We start from the raw sequence: 14,404 nt of genomic DNA, 5'->3' as shown, positions 1-14,404 counted from the left end.
GCCACCATGCCTGGCTTAATAATTACCTTTTATGATATTATAGAGATAGACAGTTTTATCACATTTCAAAGCCTATATTCTTCCATTATTATCCATCAAACCTTTCTAGAAAAGAGAATTTTTTGTTTTGTTTTTTCGAGACAGGGTTTCTCTGGGCAGTCCTGGTTGTCCTGGAACTCACTTTGTAGACCAGGCTGGCCTCGAACTCAGAAATCCGCCTGCCTCTGCCTCCCAAGTGCTGGGATTAAAGGTATGCACCACCACTGCCTGGCGAAATGAGAATTTAAAAAAAAAAGAAAAATAGCCAGATATGGTAGTATTTACCAATAATTATAAAACTCAAGACGTCAAAGGCAAGAGGATTATCATTGTCTTGAATTGTAGGAAACAAGATCATATCTCAAAAAACCCAAATTAGGGGGCTGGAGAGATGGCTCAGCAGATAAGAGCACCGACTGTTCTTCCATAGGTCCTGAGTTCAATTCTCAGCAACCACATGGCAGCTCACAACCATCTGTAATATGTGATGCCCTCTTTTGGTGTGTCTGAAGACAGCTACAGTGTACTCATATACATAAAATAAATCTTTTTAAAAAAAAAAAAAACCCAAATTAAAACAAAGTAACAAAATATCTAATGAAATATAGAGCTATAAACCTTGTTTCTCAAACAAGATTTCTCTCTGTAGCCCTGGCTGTCCTGGAACTCACTCTGTAGACCAGGCTGACCCTGAACTCAGATAGCTGCCTGCCTCTGCCTCCCAAGTGCTGGGATTAAAGGAGTGCACCTGGCTATTTTCAAGAATATGCTTTGATAGTTAAGTACAATCATAATTTTACACAGTTAGCCTTCAGAATGCTTTTCATTTTACAAAACTTAAGTCTATATTGATTAAATCCTAGCAACCAACATTCTACATCCCTAACTCTGAGTCTAACTACTTAGATCACGGTGAAATCAGCATCTATATTTCAAGTGAATTTTTAATAGATTTCCTGCCTAACTTCTTTCAAGATTTCTTTTTTTCTTTTTGGTTTTTCGAGACAGGGTTTCTCTGTGTAGCCTTGGCTGTCCTGGAACTCACTCTGTAGACCAGGCTGGCCTCGAACTCAGAAATCCACCTGCCTTTGCCTCCTCAAGATTTCTTATTTGTGGGGCTGGTGAGATGGCTCAGTGGGTAAGAGCACCCGACTGCTCTTCCAAAGGTCCAGAGTTCAAATCCCAGCAACCACATGGTGGCTCATAACCATCCATAACAAGATTTGACGCCCTCTTCTGGAGTGTCTGAAGACAGCTACAGTGTACTTACAAATAATAAATAAATAAAATCTTAAAAAGATTTCTTATTTGTGTGTATGTGCCCGCAAGCTTATGTGCACCATACATGTGCAGAAACCTAAAGACATCAGAAGTTGGTGTCAAATGCCCTGGCTTGTACATGTTTGGCAAGCATTCTACCAACTCAATTATATCCTCAGACCCTGGAGACTAACTCTAGGTTGGCTTTCCTTTTTCAATATACATGTTCATTCACAATTTGCCTAAGTGGCATAATAAAACTACTTTAAAGCATTCACCAGTCAGATTCTTTTTAAACAAATGCGTAAACATTGACTTTCTACTGATTTCCTTTCTTTAAAGACAGGTTCATATTGCATTACATGGTAAAAAAAATAAATAAAAAATTCAAATCTTACTTTTATTGGACCAAAGCACAAAGAGGACCCTAGAGCAGAGGAATTCCTAAGTGCTGAAAAAAACTCATTCCTTTGCTAGCTATACCTTTTTTCCCCCAATTTTTTATTAGGTATTTACTTCATTTACATTTCAAATGCTATATATCCCCAAAGTCCCCTATACCCCCCTTTTAAAAATATTTATTTGACATTTTAGTGGGGTAGACAAAAAAATAAAATCCAAAACAAGAATAAAACCCAAGATTTGCACACAAAGTAGAAGTTTCTCTTGATAGCTTATAGAGCAAAATATCCACTTTTGTATTTAATCCTGGCAAGTTTTATGAGAACAGTCTAGCACTTCTGTATTCTTCTGTACTTTTGTTTACTTATTTACTTAGATACAGCCTGGTCTGGCCTAGACCTTGTGATTTTTCTCCTTACTGTACATAAATGTCTAACTAGCCTTCTTTCAGGTCCCTACCATACTCACACAGTGGCCAGCTCACTCAAGGCCTCTTGATATCGCAAGTACTCACTCTGGCCAAAGACCTTAGGAGACAGAAAGGAAAAATCAATCGCTTTGTCTGAAGCATTTCATCCCTTTAGTTCCTTGAAGAGAAAGCCAATAGTTCAACTTACCCCTGTCCCATAGCGTGCTGTCTCATATCCATCCAGGAGGGTATCGATGAGGGCTTTTCCAACACCCTTGAAAGGAGTGCTAGTATTTCGCAGATCTAGCAAGTAGGAGCGGAAATTCTTACCCATTAAAGAACAGGGGTGCCGGCCTTCAGCATGAAATGGGATCTCTGAGAAGACAACAGCACAATGACACCTCTGCTCCCCGACTTTTCCAAACTTAGAAATAGTTGTAATTATCATCAAGAAACCCGTTTTATAAAGTTAATATACACGAATAAGATTGTGTCTAATGACATGAATAACGAGTTGCACCCCCCCCCCCAAATCTAATAGAGTTAAGATCAGAGGTTACTTGGGTAGTTGCTACACAACTCTAAGCTCTATGTCAATGATATCTGATAGAACCAACACCCTTTACTGTGCTACTGACCATCTCCCTTGGACTTCCTGAAAAAGCGGATGCTACATTTCCCAATTTCTTTTGAGGGGAAACAATTATCATCACTCAATTTATAAAACTAAAGGTTTCAGGAGAAGAAGTTTAAAAAACAAAATCAAGTGCTAGGCCTAGTGTAGTGGCACATACTAATAGTCCCAACCTCTGGGAGGCTAAGGCAGGAGGATGCTCAAGTCAAGGCCAGTTTGAGCTACATAGCAAGAATCTGTCTCAAAAACAAACCTGCAAACGAAAAAAACCCAACCAAACAAAACCCCCAAAACTCCCCCGCCAACATCCATAACACAAAAACCCGGGGGGGGGGGGAAGCAAGCAAGCAAACAAAAAGCACTCCCACCCCAATGTCTAAAACAAACTGGAGGCTAGAGAGCTCAACAGCTAACAGCACTTCCTGCAATACACTTGCAGCAGCCTGGATTTAGATGCTCACAGCTACCCAGAACTCCAGATTCAGAGGATCTGATTGCTCTTTTTAGCCTCAAGCACACAAACAGTACATATAAACCCATGCAAGCACACAATACATATAGTATAAAAATAGTAAGACAGAGGATCGTGGGGTATGTCTTTAATCCCAGTACTAGCAGGCAAAGGCAGGAGTTCTCTGAATTGAAGGTCTGCCAAGGCTAATATCAAGACTTTGTCTTTAAAAAGAAAAATCAAAACAAACCAACAAGTTCTCCAAAACAAAAACTAGAAAAAAAAGAAACCATAAACTAGGCTAGAGATATATTTCAGTTGTTTGTACACTTACTGAGCACACCAGAAGCTCTGGGTTTGACAACACCAAATATACTGAGTGTGGCAGCACGAAGCCCAGTCTAGTACTTGGGAGGTAGAAGCAGGAGGCTCTGAAGGTCAAGGTTGTCCTTAGCCATGTGACTCCTCTCCAAATTAAAACAAAACACCAAACCAAAATAATTCAGACACTTAGAAGAAGAAATAATTACTCACCAAGAGGTGGTAGTGCAGGGCACTTGGGAGGCAGAGGCAGGTGGATCTCTGAGTGTGAGATCAGCCTGGTTTATTGACTGAATTCTAGGACAGCCAGGGCTACACAAAGAAACCCTGTTTCAAAACAAAACAAAACAAGAAAAGACAGGCAGAAAGTGAAAGAAAGGAAGGAAGACAGAGCAAACTGAGGTGATTTATCTCTGAGAGAGGATCTCTCTATGTAGCTAGCCCTGGATGTCCTGGAACTGCCTTAGTAGACAAAGCTGGCCTTTAACTCACTGAGATTTGCCTGCCTGACTCCTGAACTGTGGGATTAAAGGTATGTGTCACCACACTTGGATACCCAAAGTGGTTTCTTTTAACACAGTACTCTCAAAATAAATCTTAACAAGAAATGGTTCATCTTTCTGTTCCACAGGTTTAAGATTCTAGAGTGTACCTTATCAGCTAACTTACCAGAGGCACGGATGGCATCTAGAGCTTTCATTCTGTATAGATAGTTGTAGCAACCTATTGAGAAAAAGACGAGTCTTAGTGATCACTCGCAAAATATTCCAAGATTACAGTGAATTAGTAACTGCCTCCTTGTATCTAGCATATATCCAATAACTTAGGACTATGAAGTTTTGTTATAAGTGTTGAAATTGCTAATAGAGGAATTCTAAAGCTGTGGGACCTCAGTGAAACATCCTCCAGGAGCTTGTCACATACTTTGATTCCCCTGGGTTTCCAGCTGCAGTAGTCTGGTATCATCATCTGCAAGGAGCTGGGGTTCATACTTGATATCCTGAACCCTGGATAGTCGAATATCGATCTCCTCTTTTAAGTCCTGTGCATTCAGAAAACAATACATCATCACTATCTTGTATTCTGTTTCCCAACAAGTTGCAAAGGGGACAGAGCATATAAACTAATATTAAACAGAGAAATATCAAAGAATGGTGTGGTTTGTATATGCTTGGCCCAGGGAGTAGCACTATTAGGAAGTGCTGGCCTAGGTGTGTCTTTGTGTGAGCTATTATTGAGATTATTGGGTTTTTGAGGACAGCCTGGTCTACAAAGTGAGTTCTAGGTCAGCCAGGGCTACACAGAGAAACCCTGACTGTCCTAGAAATCACTCTGTAGATTAGGCTGGCCTCAAAATTACAGATTCTCCTGCTTTTGCCTCCTGAGTGCTGGGATTAAAGGCATATGCCTAACTGCCCAGCCTTGAAACCTGAGTTTTAATGTCAGATGGTAGTTATATATACCAACAGGTTTTTTAATAGACAAAGTTTCATTAAAGACATTTTTCTTAAAGCCAAGAGAAGAAAAGCACTTAAGGAGAAAGTTTAGACACTACTAGATTATTTCCTTTTACTATTTTTTTGGTTTTTCATGTCAAGGTTTTTCTACATAGCCCTGGCTGTCCCGAATTAGCTCTGTAGACCTGGTTGGCCTCAGAGATCCGCCTGTCTCTGCCTGAGTGCTGGGATTAAAGGTATACTCTACCACGCCCAGCACGATTATTACATTTGTAGATGCAGTCTGATGTGGCACATTATCTTGGTAATCTCATCACTTGTATCGTCCCAGCAGGGGGACTGCTTTGAGGTTAGGTGGTGAGAGAGCCATATTGGGTTACAATAGTGTGTTCAGTATATCTCAAAATACAAAACAAAGAACAATAACAACATTAAAAAGTTGTTAGGTAATTTCTTTCTTTGGCTTTAGGTTTGACTTGAAAAGTGGAACTAGGTGATTATTGCCCCGCCCCTTGCTTTCGGTAGTGTCAGGGATTAAACCCAGTCTTCTGCATTCTAAGCAAGCACAATGGGCATCTTTAAAATTTTGCAAAGGCGGGCGTAGGTGGCGTATGCCATTAATGCCAGCACTCGGGAGGCAGAGGCAGGCGGATTTCTGAGTTTGAGGCCAGCCTGGTCTACAAAGTGAGTTCCAGGACAGCCAGGGCTACTCAGAGAAACCCTGTCTAGAAAACCAAAAAACCAAATTCTGCAAAGGCAACCATTCTCACAAAGTTGGAACCAACTGTAACTGTTCCCAACTTCATGCTTAAACTAAAGCAACATGAAACATTTGGTAATTTAAGTTGAAGATGAGAGTCATTTTACAGCTGAATTGGTTTAAATCTTAAGGTACATGTTGTGGAGCAGCAGTGAGCAGGTAGTTATTGCTTAGTTTGTGGAGGGGAAAATGAATGTAAGCATATGAATAAAAGTCTTCTTTTAAAGTCCGAGAAAAATTTCCTTGTGCCAAAGAACTAGGTTTACCTTACACTGTAATGACCTACCTTGGGGGCATTGTGTCCTACAGGAACATGAGGTCCCCTTCTAGATTTCATTGCAAAGCGCATGATTTGTCTCTTCACAAAAATAAACAGCAGTACGAATACCTGCCCAAAAAGATTAGAACCATTTTAGTAATAACAATACTTTTTAAAAATGTTCACTTTCAAAATCCCTGGGTTTAGCTGGATGCTTTGGGGCGAAGCCAGGTCGCTAAGGACGGAGATGGGTCTGGGATTAATAACGGGGAGGCATGTTAACCTGGGCCCTATAATTCAAGAGGGAAGGTTCTTCCTCAGAGCCAGGCAGCTTTGACTTTAAGATCTCAGACAGCCTACGGATACTATTCGGGAAGTCCAGAAACAAAGCAAGTTTAAGTGGCTGAAGAACGAAGGCAGGACGGCTCAGGAGGAGGAGGGTCCAGACTCAGACAAACGCCACAAGAGGAACAGAATGGGGATCTCACCAAGCTCCCGTACGCCATCACCAGCACGACATTCACTCCAGAAAGCCAGTTACTACTAGACGCCATCGCCTCTCTCTCCGGGAACACCTGCTAGGACAGTCCCGCCGCGCTCGCGCGTTAGCCCAGGCTCTGCCGAAGCCAGGGCACCTAGGTTCCCTGGAGCTCTCCGAACATTTCCATATGGTTTTCGATTAAAAAAACAAAACAAAACAACCAACCAGGCTACAGACTGTCAGAAAACATGGAGGATGGGGGCGCTAGTCAAGCAGAGGACCTTCCCGTCCCAGTTCCGCCCCCCGCCACGTGACTTATGTCCGCAAAGGAACCTGGGACTACGCCAGTAAGAGGAATCCGAGGCCCTTCTGGAGTCACGTGATGGAGGCGGAGCCGTGCGGGGCGGGGCGGGGGCGGGGGCGGGGCGGCCGCGCGGAACTCAAGAGCAGTGTTTCGTGGCGGGGAGGAGCGCGCACGCTGACGTGCGCGGCCCCTACGCGTCACGTGCTGAGGGACGCAGGAAGGCAAGTGGGAGGGGGGAAGGCGCGAGAGCGAGCGCGAGAGGGAAAAGGAGGGAGGGGGTGGGGAGGAGGGAATCTTATATCACGTGACAGGGGCGGCGCGGCCCGGGGTGTCAGTGTGGAGGAGACTGAGGTAAAGTTGGGAGCGCAGCGGCGTTGGCGGCGGCGGCGGCGGCAGCGGCAACGCGGCGGGGCCGGGTATTGTCCGCGGCCCCTTTAAATCCGCGATCCCCTTTTTACCCTCCTTCTTTCCCTGTGTCCCCTCCGTATTCCCTTCCCGCGGTAGCCCCCCCCCACGCCGTGTGTCTCCCCGCTGTACACCCTCCCTTCTGGGCTTGGGAACCCGGGCGTCCAACCTCCCCCCTCGAGTTGGCCGCCGGGGGTTTTGTTTATAGTTGGGTTCGCGGCCTACTGGGCCGCGCCAGAGCCGGGGCCTCGATTTGGGAGCGTGGCCGGGGCGGGGCTTGGGGCAGCCGGAGGGGGGGGCATGCGGCTAGAGCCTGAAGGGGGAGAGCGAGAAAGAGCGCGGGCGAGCGAGGCCTGGGCCCAGCCTGAGGTAGGGCTGTCTACTAGGGTCAGTGTCTGGAGAAGGCCTCCTCCCTCCCCAGTCCTCTCTGGGCCTCTGATCCGGATCCGGCCTGGATTTGGGGGCGGAGGGGGGTGGCGATGGGGTGGAGCTGCCCCAAACTCCCCCATGTGGCCCTCGGTTTGGAGTGCGGAGGATTAATTTGTTCCGGGTGGGAGGTAGAGAGGCGAATGGCCCCATGGGCTCTAGATGTGGCGCGGAGGGGGGTGAGTCTCCCCTCCTCCGCGCGTGGGCTTCTGTCCTCTCTGTTCGTTTCCAGCCTCTTTGTCAGCTCCTCTTATTACCCTGCCTTCTTTCTTACCGACCCTGGTCGTGGAATAGATTTTCACTGCAGTCTTTGACTTCCTGTTGTCTATTCTGTAGTTTTGGCTACCCAAGCAGTTATCTTTTTTGGGAAGCTGGACATGGAGGCCCCCGTGGATTGTGTTATGCCTAAGGGACGTCACTAGACTGGGCATTTGTTCATTTTTCTCATAATGGGAATGGAATTCCAAATTTCTTGAGACCCTTCACCTGGTGTACAGCCCCTAAATTGTTTTGCAAAGTGATGTCACAAACAAGAGACTGTTTTCCACGATTCTTAAAATTTAGCCTCTGGTGAAGGTTGTTGTGGAAAGAAAAAACAGTTAATGGCGATTTTGTTAATTTTTTAAATTTTTTTTTTTTTTTTTTGCCTTTGACTCCCTGACTACTAAATGGGGAGATTCTTTTTTGTATCCACCTCCCATATTCTGCGTTGGGGATATCTGCTGTCTTGCTGGGAGGGGGATATGGGTCAGTTTGACAACCAGCATTAGAGATTAAAATATTTGGATGTGTATCTGTTGCTAAGACTGTGTTGTGGGTCCTACACCACTGTCTTTTTTATAGATATTCCAGTGATTGTTTCTGTTGTGAATGGGAGATACTGCTGCCGTGTAAAATAGTGAGGAAGGGCTAAATGTACTGGCATTCCCCAGTGTTTCTAGCTGGGAAGACTCCTATTAGATTGAAGGTGGTTGGGGAATGGGACACAGGTCTAGGGAAATTAGTTTCTCTGTTAGAAGTGGTAAGCCTTACCCATCCCAGTCCAACTTCAGAATGTCTAAATTGTTTCTCACATTAGATTGTAAGCTCCCTGAGAGCAGCAACTAAGTTACACTGCTTTTGTATTTCCTGAAGGATTGGATACATAGTAGATTCTCAATAAATACATATTGTTTATTTTTTTCAGTAAAATTTCTCTGGCTATTTTTTTAAGTAGCTGGCTTTCAAAATGTAATCAAGGGCACTTCTTTGTTGAAACTTGTACTTGTTCTGTAGTGTTCCCTTGGTTTCCAGTACTTCTTTCTCATCCCACTTCCCTTAAGTACTTAGGTTTTCTATGAGTTCACAAGACAAGGCCACTCACTTTCCCTGTGTAACTCTGGGTATTACTCTTTGCTTGCTACTAATTCTGTGCCCTTAAGTGGTTTGCCCAGATTATTTACTTTTGACCTGTTGCTCATTGTTACTAATGAGGGGGTTAAATTTTTCTTAGTTACACATTTCAAAGTATTTTCAAAGAGGGAAATGGAAGTTAAAAGCAAGATTGATTAAAAGGATTTTTTTTTTCCTGGCTAGTTACATATCTTTCAATATGACTATAATATATATCTAACTTGTAAAATGTGCAGTGATCTATACAACTAGTCTTACAGCTTATATTTATGGTATAATTCTTAAAAATTCATATACATGGAGTAGAAACCATATAGCATTTTTTAAACCACAGGAACAGGAGTAGGTTGAGATTATCTTATAGCTAATTTTAAAACATAATTTTCCCACTAGCTCCTCTTCCCCAACTATTGCTGTTTTGGATCCACCAGTACTTAGTTAAATAACACTTGTATTTTTGTAAATTATTGAAACAACTATAATGTTAACTTGGGAAAGTGACCTAATACTATACTATTTACAGGTCTTTGTACATGTATGTTGGGGAAGAGGTACTGGTTAAAAATTAGTGCTGTGCCTGTTAAAACCTAAATTGGTGATGAGGAACGAAGTAGAAGTCTTTGTTCTTAATAACCACATCAAAAACAAAGACTTGTGCAACCTATTGACACTCCTTGGTGAAGGATTTATCTACAGGAAAGCCAGCTTTTTCTCTGTGTTATCCAAGAAACGGGTGAAGTTCATGTCTCCACTTAATCCTTGCATATTTCTTTAGAACTCGCCTGACCTCAAAATCCAGTGTCTGCTGGGTAGTCTAGAATTACCTTGTATAATGTTTCGTTAGTGAACAAAAAAAAAAAAAAAAATGTAGAGCTGGAAAGTATAAATTTGTCTTTGGAAAGGGATAAAACAATGAAAAGTAACTTGATTTTGAGCACACTATCATGAAGATGAATGTTTCCTTTGTTTACTCAAAGCAGCAGCTGAGATTACATTACAAAACAATATGAAGAAAGAGAACTTGAATTTAGTAGAACACTTATTTGATAGAAAGTACAGAAACTATGTTCTAGTTTTGAGAAGGCTCTATGTTCTATGTCTCTTCAAAAAGTGAAGCCATTCTGCAAACAGTATCAAATTTAAAGTCATTTCCTAGAAGCCTTTTCAAACTTGGTGGTAGGTGCATTTGATTGGGGGGCAGATTTGGAATTCTCTTTAGTTTTAAGGTGAGTGGTGGAGAGTAATTGCCATTCTGTTTACTTGAAAATATATAGGAGACCAGCTGAAACAGCTGCAAAGGCAGTGTGTTGGAATTAACTGTCTAGGAAATAGATTCTGGGTAGTCACTAGGACTAACACATGCCCTAGTCATGAAGAGCTAAAACTGGAAATAAAAGGCTAGTTATGAATTTGTCTTTTCTAAGTAGTAGAAGTCACAGCTTGTCAAACAGTGTAAGGCTATGACTGTTTTTAACGTGTACTGAGTATTTTTTTTTTCCTTCTAGCCCCCTGTTATGGTTATGAACCTAGGCCCTTAACTGAGCTATGCCCACAGTTCATCCAGTATTATAAAATTGCAATTTCTTTGACTTATAGACTAATCTAGAAGGTTCTTCCTCCTTTCTTCCCTTTCCTCCCTCTCTCCTCTTTCCTCCCTCTCTCCTCCCTCCCTTCCTTCTTTCACGTCTGTCTGTCTTTTGTGACAGGATCTTACTGTGTTGCCCAGACTGGCCTCAAATTTATGATCCTTTCTGGTCAGCTTTCCAAGTGCTGGGATTACAGGTATGTGCTGTGCCCAACTCCTGGAAGGCATTTATTTTCAGGGTTTGTTAATTGTCTTTCTTTTTGTCAAAGACACTTCAGATACTTTCACATGTTTAGAAAGTTTTTTAATATTGATAATGATTTTTGCTTATTTGCAAGATAGCAGTAATCAAGTATGTTTCTAATGTCTTTTTAGAAAAGTCACATGGGACAGCACTTGGGAGGAAGAAGCAGGAGGATTGCCATGAGTTTGAGGCCAGCCAAGGCTACATAGACTGTCTTCAAACAAACAAACATCACATATACTTTTATACATTTCCTGGTGTAGGCTTTGATTACCTAGCCTAGCCTAGGACCTCATGCATACAGAACCATATGTTTTATCACTGATGCATATGAACAAAAATGGAATAGTCATATTTATTACACTATAACAAGTTTCTTTCAGTGGCACATACCTGTAGTCATAGTACTCAGGAAGGAGAGGAAAGATGATTAGGTTTTCAAAGTCAGTTTGCTACAGTGTGTTTGAGGCCAGCTCACACTAAAACCCAAAATAATATATTAAAAGATGGATCTTGAGTTGAAAATGTAGCTAAGTTGTATAGAGCTTGCCTAGCATATATAAAGGCCTGAGTTTGATCCCCAGCACCACTAGAAAAAAGAATAAAAGTAGGTGAATTAAAAATAAAAATAGGTGAGTTTAAAAAAAAAATAGATGAATTTCCTTGGTTTGTTGAGAATAGCAAAGTAATTGGTGGTAAAGTACTGATAAAATAGAATTTAAACTTTTTACCTACGTTTAACCATCTGTTTTTTCCTCTTCAGTATTCTTCTTTGTAAATACTGTTATTTGTATATACTGTAAATGATGACGTCGGTGGGCACTAACCGAGCCCGGGGAAACTGGGAACAACCTCAAAACCAAAACCAGACACAGCACAAGCAGCGGCCACAGGTAATGAATGCAAGGATGTGAATCAATGAGTAACTACACCACCTGATAGTGGTTTCCATGCAGTGTAGCATCATTCTGTGCTTTGGGGTGTTGATTTAGGTTCCTTATTGTTAGCTGTTCCTTGGTCTGATAACTATTAGCGACATTCTGTGATAATGTGTTTATTTTTTTATTGTTTAATGTTGTGAGGCTTAAGACTTCATTTTGAATACTGTGCTGGGTATGATTGTTTTCCTTCCAGTATTAGAGCTGGTTGAGCAGTACATTACTTATTCTCTTTAACCAATATTTGTCATGATACCCTTTTCCTGAAAGATTTTGACTTCTGCTCTTATTTTCCCCTAAGGTCTTGAGGCCTTAACTGAGGTTTTTGTTTTTTTTTTAAAGATTTATTTATTTATTTATTATATGTAATTACACTGTAGTTGTCTTCAGACACTCCAGAAGTGGCATCAGATCTTATTACGGATGGTTGTGAGCCACCATATGGTTGCTGGAATTTGAACTCGGGACCTTTGGAAGAGCAGTTGGTGCTCTTACCCGCTGACCCATCTCACCAGCCTCCTTACCTGAGTTTTTCCTTTCCCATCTTCACTATTCTTGTAATTAACAAATGAGACCATAGAGCAATCATTCTCAACCTCCCTAATACTATGACCCTTTAATACAGTTTAAGTTATGGTGACTCTTATATTTATTTATTTATTTATAAACAAATATATTTATTTGCTTCTTCATAACTCATTTTGACACTGTAACTATGAATTGTAACTAATATGCAGGGTATCTGATATGCGGCCTTACCCCCATGAAATGGTTGTTTGACCCTCAAAGGGGTGATGAGCATTGCTAAGTTTTAGAGGAATAAATTAACTTTGGATATTAAGTTTGATTTAGATGTGTTGTAAATCACACAATCCATAACAAGTGTTATGGGTATGAGTTACTTACTTGAATTAAGCACAGTGGTCCAGTATATTGATTGTATAAGACTAGAGTAAAGGTTTCCAAGATGTTCCTTGACTTAACTTTCCCCCCCTTTTCTTTCCCTTTTCTCTTTCCTCTTTTTCCTCCAGGGTCTTGGTAGGTAGCACTGGCTGGCTAGTAGTCACTGTGTATGTAGTTCAGGCTGGCCTCGAACTTAGAATCTCCTGTGTGTCAGGTTTTGTTTAATAAATTCAGTCGTGGGCTGTCATCATGGTCTGTTTTCTTATTTATTTATTTGGCGACAAGGTTTCTCTGTGATGCCCTGGCTGGCCACGAACTCAGATCTGCCCTGCCTCTGTCTCCTTAGTGCTGGGATTAAAGGTGTGTGACACTTTACTTGGCTCCAGTTTTTTTTTTTTTTTCAAGACAGGTTTTCACTGAGTTGTTGAGACTGGCTTTGACTTGTGATATTCTTGCCTCAGCCTTCTGAGTGCATGGATTAGAGGTCTATATCACCAGACCTGCTCCCCTTAAACTTTTTTATTCAAGATAGGTTTTCTCTGTGTTGTCTCAGACGTCCTGGAACTCACTCTGCAGACTAGATTGGTCTTGAACTCTGAGATCATCTTGTGTCTGCCCCTGCCTTCTAAGTGCTAGGATTAAAGGCGTGCACCACCACTGCCTGGCTCCTTTAATTATTTTTATTTACTAGGCTTTCCAAGTAAATTTGTAGCAGAATTTTAGCACTTAAATCTCTACTATGGGTAGATGGGCGTGTAGTAATAGTATGCTTTTAATCCAAGCACTCAGCATGCTCTACATGAGTTACAGGATAGAGCCAGATATAAGTAGTGAGACACTGAAAAACAAAAACAAAAAGACCAATTATGGTAGTAAAATTCTTGGCCTTACATATACCATATACTCATAAGATATGTTGAGTATATCCTTGAGTTAAAAAATATTTCAAGTAAGTGGTTAGTATTGGATTGAAGAAATAGGAACCTTGTTTACACATATCTTTATAAATACATTAATGTGAATTGATGGACAGATATTTCCAGGATGAAAGTTCCTTGAGCTATGAACATTGGTGAAAAGATTGATTGCTCTCTGGATTTAGATCTTAATTAGTTTACAGCTTCACCCTGTATTAGCCATTCTGTTTTAAGTATCATATATTTTATTTGTTTACATTTTAAATGATATCCCCCTTCCTGGTTACCCCTCCACAAATCTTCCATCCCCCCCCCTTTCCTGTCTCCACTGTTTGTGTGTTAAACATTACTTTATTACTTGTTTATTTGAGGCACAGTTTCTATGTTTTTGCTATCCTGGAACCTAGTGTGTAGACCAGGCTGACTTTAAACTCAGAGATCAGCCTGCTTCTGCCTCCTGAGAGCTGGGATTAAAGGCATGCTCTACCACTACCCTTGTCTAGTTTTTAAATTTTGTAGTGCTGAGAAGTGGCCCTATAGTTTGAGTAGTCTGGGTAAAGATCTCCCTAGTCTTGTTTTTATGTTTTTTTTATTTTGAGACAGGGTCTCATAAAGTTGCCCAGGCTGGCCTTGAGCTCATTTTGTAGTCCAGGTCAACCATGAGCTTTCCATCTTCTTGCCTTCACCTCTCAAGTAACTGTGGGTACAGGCTTGGAGCACAAGAACAAGTTGCTTTGGATTTTGTAGGTGAGTTGCATTGCTGAGGATTGACTCTAGAGCCACATGTAAGGCAAGTGCCTTACTATAGTTTCGTCTG

General features: G+C 41.6%; 2 protein-coding genes across 28 annotated transcripts in view; one reads left to right on the top strand and one right to left on the bottom strand.

The window, feature by feature from the left end:
• Positions 1 to 1,875: 1,875 nt before the first annotated feature.
• On the bottom strand, positions 1,876 to 6,790 carry C4H1orf43 (chromosome 4 C1orf43 homolog). Its single transcript, XM_029537602.1, has 6 exons — positions 6,481 to 6,790; positions 6,020 to 6,121; positions 4,441 to 4,558; positions 4,186 to 4,239; positions 2,319 to 2,485; positions 1,876 to 2,228 (listed from the first exon to the last, which is right to left on the bottom strand). The coding sequence occupies exons 1-6, from the start codon at positions 6,544 to 6,546 to the stop codon at positions 2,166 to 2,168; spliced, it is 570 nt and encodes a 189-aa protein (XP_029393462.1). The 5' UTR covers positions 6,547 to 6,790; the 3' UTR covers positions 1,876 to 2,165.
• Positions 6,791 to 7,000: 210 nt separating this feature from the next.
• Positions 7,001 to 14,404, top strand: part of Ubap2l (ubiquitin associated protein 2 like) — a 57,682-nt gene continuing 50,278 nt past the window's right edge. For 14 of the 27 annotated variants that reach the window (XM_029537595.1, XM_029537591.1, XM_029537585.1 and 11 more), the window contains exons 1-2: positions 7,072 to 7,128; positions 11,593 to 11,722. In XM_029537595.1, coding sequence (XP_029393455.1) covers positions 11,633 to 11,722 — 90 coding nt within the window. In that variant the 5' untranslated portion in view covers positions 7,072 to 7,128; positions 11,593 to 11,632. Of the gene's footprint in view, positions 7,194 to 7,530; positions 7,552 to 11,592; positions 11,723 to 14,404 lie in introns of those variants that run through there. The other 13 variants (XM_029537596.1, XM_021195673.1, XM_021195681.1 and 10 more) reach the window with 6 other exon arrangements.

This window comes from Mus pahari, chromosome 4, assembly GCF_900095145.1.
Source record: "Mus pahari chromosome 4, PAHARI_EIJ_v1.1, whole genome shotgun sequence".
Classification (NCBI taxonomy): domain Eukaryota; kingdom Metazoa; phylum Chordata; class Mammalia; order Rodentia; family Muridae; genus Mus; species Mus pahari.
Note: the sequence above shows the minus strand (reverse complement) of the source record. Positions and strands in the feature narration are given on the sequence as shown.

Excerpts from the sequence above, each read along its gene's own strand:
- C4H1orf43 (XM_029537602.1), bottom strand. The coding sequence starts at position 6,546 with ATGGCGTCTAGTAGTAACTGGCTTTCTGGAGTGAATGTCGTGCTGGTG. Across the intron at positions 4,240-4,440 it reads GGAAACCCAGGGGAATCAAA|GTTGCTACAACTATCTATAC; the intron begins GTATGTGACAAG and ends TTTTCTCAATAG. Across the intron at positions 2,229-2,318 it reads CAGCACGCTATGGGACAGGG|GTCTTTGGCCAGAGTGAGTA; the intron begins GTAAGTTGAACT and ends CTGTCTCCTAAG.